Genomic DNA, 1,328 nt, shown 5'->3' on the forward strand with positions numbered 1-1,328 from the left:
CGTGATCCACCCGCCTCGGCCTCCCAAAGTGCTGGGATTACAGGCTTGAGCCACCCAGAAGATAGTACTTTTTAAACTCTGTGCAATAAGTGTGAAAATTTAGAAGAAATAGATATTTTGTTTTAGACAAACAAAACTTAGTAAAATTGAAACCAGCAGAAACAGAAAGTCTAAACAAACTAATTTCTGAGGAGGAAGTGAAAAGCTGAATAGTTCTTTCACAGAAACAAAGAAATACTAAGCCAAATGATATCACAAAGGACTCTGCATAATCTTTAAAGATCTGCTAATTCCATTGTTACTCAAATTATTTCAGGACCTGTCATTTTAGGAAGCACTTATAATATTAATCCCCCAACCTGACAAAGATTGCATTGTTTTTCTTCCAATACATTTCAGATTGGTTTGGAATAAACTTCGAAGATTTTTATTCCAATAAAAGAAAACCACAGACAATTCTCCCTTAAGAATTTCAATGTAGGGTACCGGGCTGGTTACCGCAGCTCTACCCCTCACGACGCAGACATGGCAGCCCCGAAGGACCAGCGGAAGGATGGCGAGGCGGAAGGGCTGAGCGCCACGACCCTGCTGCCGAAGCTGATCCCATCGGGTGCAGGCCGGGAGTGGCTGGAGCGGCGCCGGGCGACCATCCAGCCCTGGGGGACCTTCGTGGACCAGCAGCGCTTCTCACGGCCCGGCAACCTGGGCGAGCTGTGCCAGCGCCTCGTATGCAACGTGGAATACTACCAGAGCAACTATGTGTTCGTGTTCCTGGGCCTTATCCTGTACTGCGTGGTGACATCCCCTATGTTGCTGGTGGCTCTGGCTGTCTTTTTCGGCGCCTGTTACATTCTCTATCTGCGCACCTTGCAGTCCAAGCTTGTGCTCTTTGGTCGAGAGGTGAGCACAGCCCATCAGTACGCTCTGGCTGGAGGCATATCCTTCCCCTTCTTCTGGCTGGCTGGTGCCGGCTCGGCCGTCTTCTGGGTGCTGGGAGCCACCCTGGTAGTCATCGGCTCCCACGCTGCCTTCCACCAGATTGAGGCTATGGACGGGGAGGAGCTGCAGATGGAACCCGTGTGAGGTGTCTGCTGGGACCTGCCGGCCTCCCCGCCCCTGCCCGCCCCTGTCCTGCACAGGTCTGCTGCTGCTTGAGCCCACAGCGCAGCCCCATCACAAGCTCGGGGAGGGATTCTGCCTTCGAAAATAAAGCTGTTACAGGTGTCATTCAGAAAAAAAAAAAAAAAAAAAAAAAAGAATTTCAATGCAGACCCGGGCGCGGTGGCTCACGCCTGTAATTGCAGCACTTTAGGACGCCCAGGTGGGCG

At 51.3% G+C, this 1,328-nt stretch overlaps 1 protein-coding gene across 1 annotated transcript; it reads left to right on the forward strand.

The window, feature by feature from the left end:
• The first annotated feature begins 525 nt into the window (after positions 1-525).
• On the forward strand, positions 526-1,099 carry LOC105730240 (prenylated Rab acceptor protein 1-like). Its single transcript, XM_064373709.1, has one exon. The coding sequence runs from the start codon at positions 526-528 to the stop codon at positions 1,081-1,083; it is 558 nt and encodes a 185-aa protein (XP_064229779.1). The 3' UTR covers positions 1,084-1,099.
• Positions 1,100-1,328: the final 229 nt, after the last annotated feature.

Source organism: Aotus nancymaae, unplaced genomic scaffold (genome assembly GCF_030222135.1).
Source record: "Aotus nancymaae isolate 86718 unplaced genomic scaffold, 86718_ANA_hifiasm-v0.15.2.pri h1tg000010l, whole genome shotgun sequence".
Classification (NCBI taxonomy): domain Eukaryota; kingdom Metazoa; phylum Chordata; class Mammalia; order Primates; family Aotidae; genus Aotus; species Aotus nancymaae.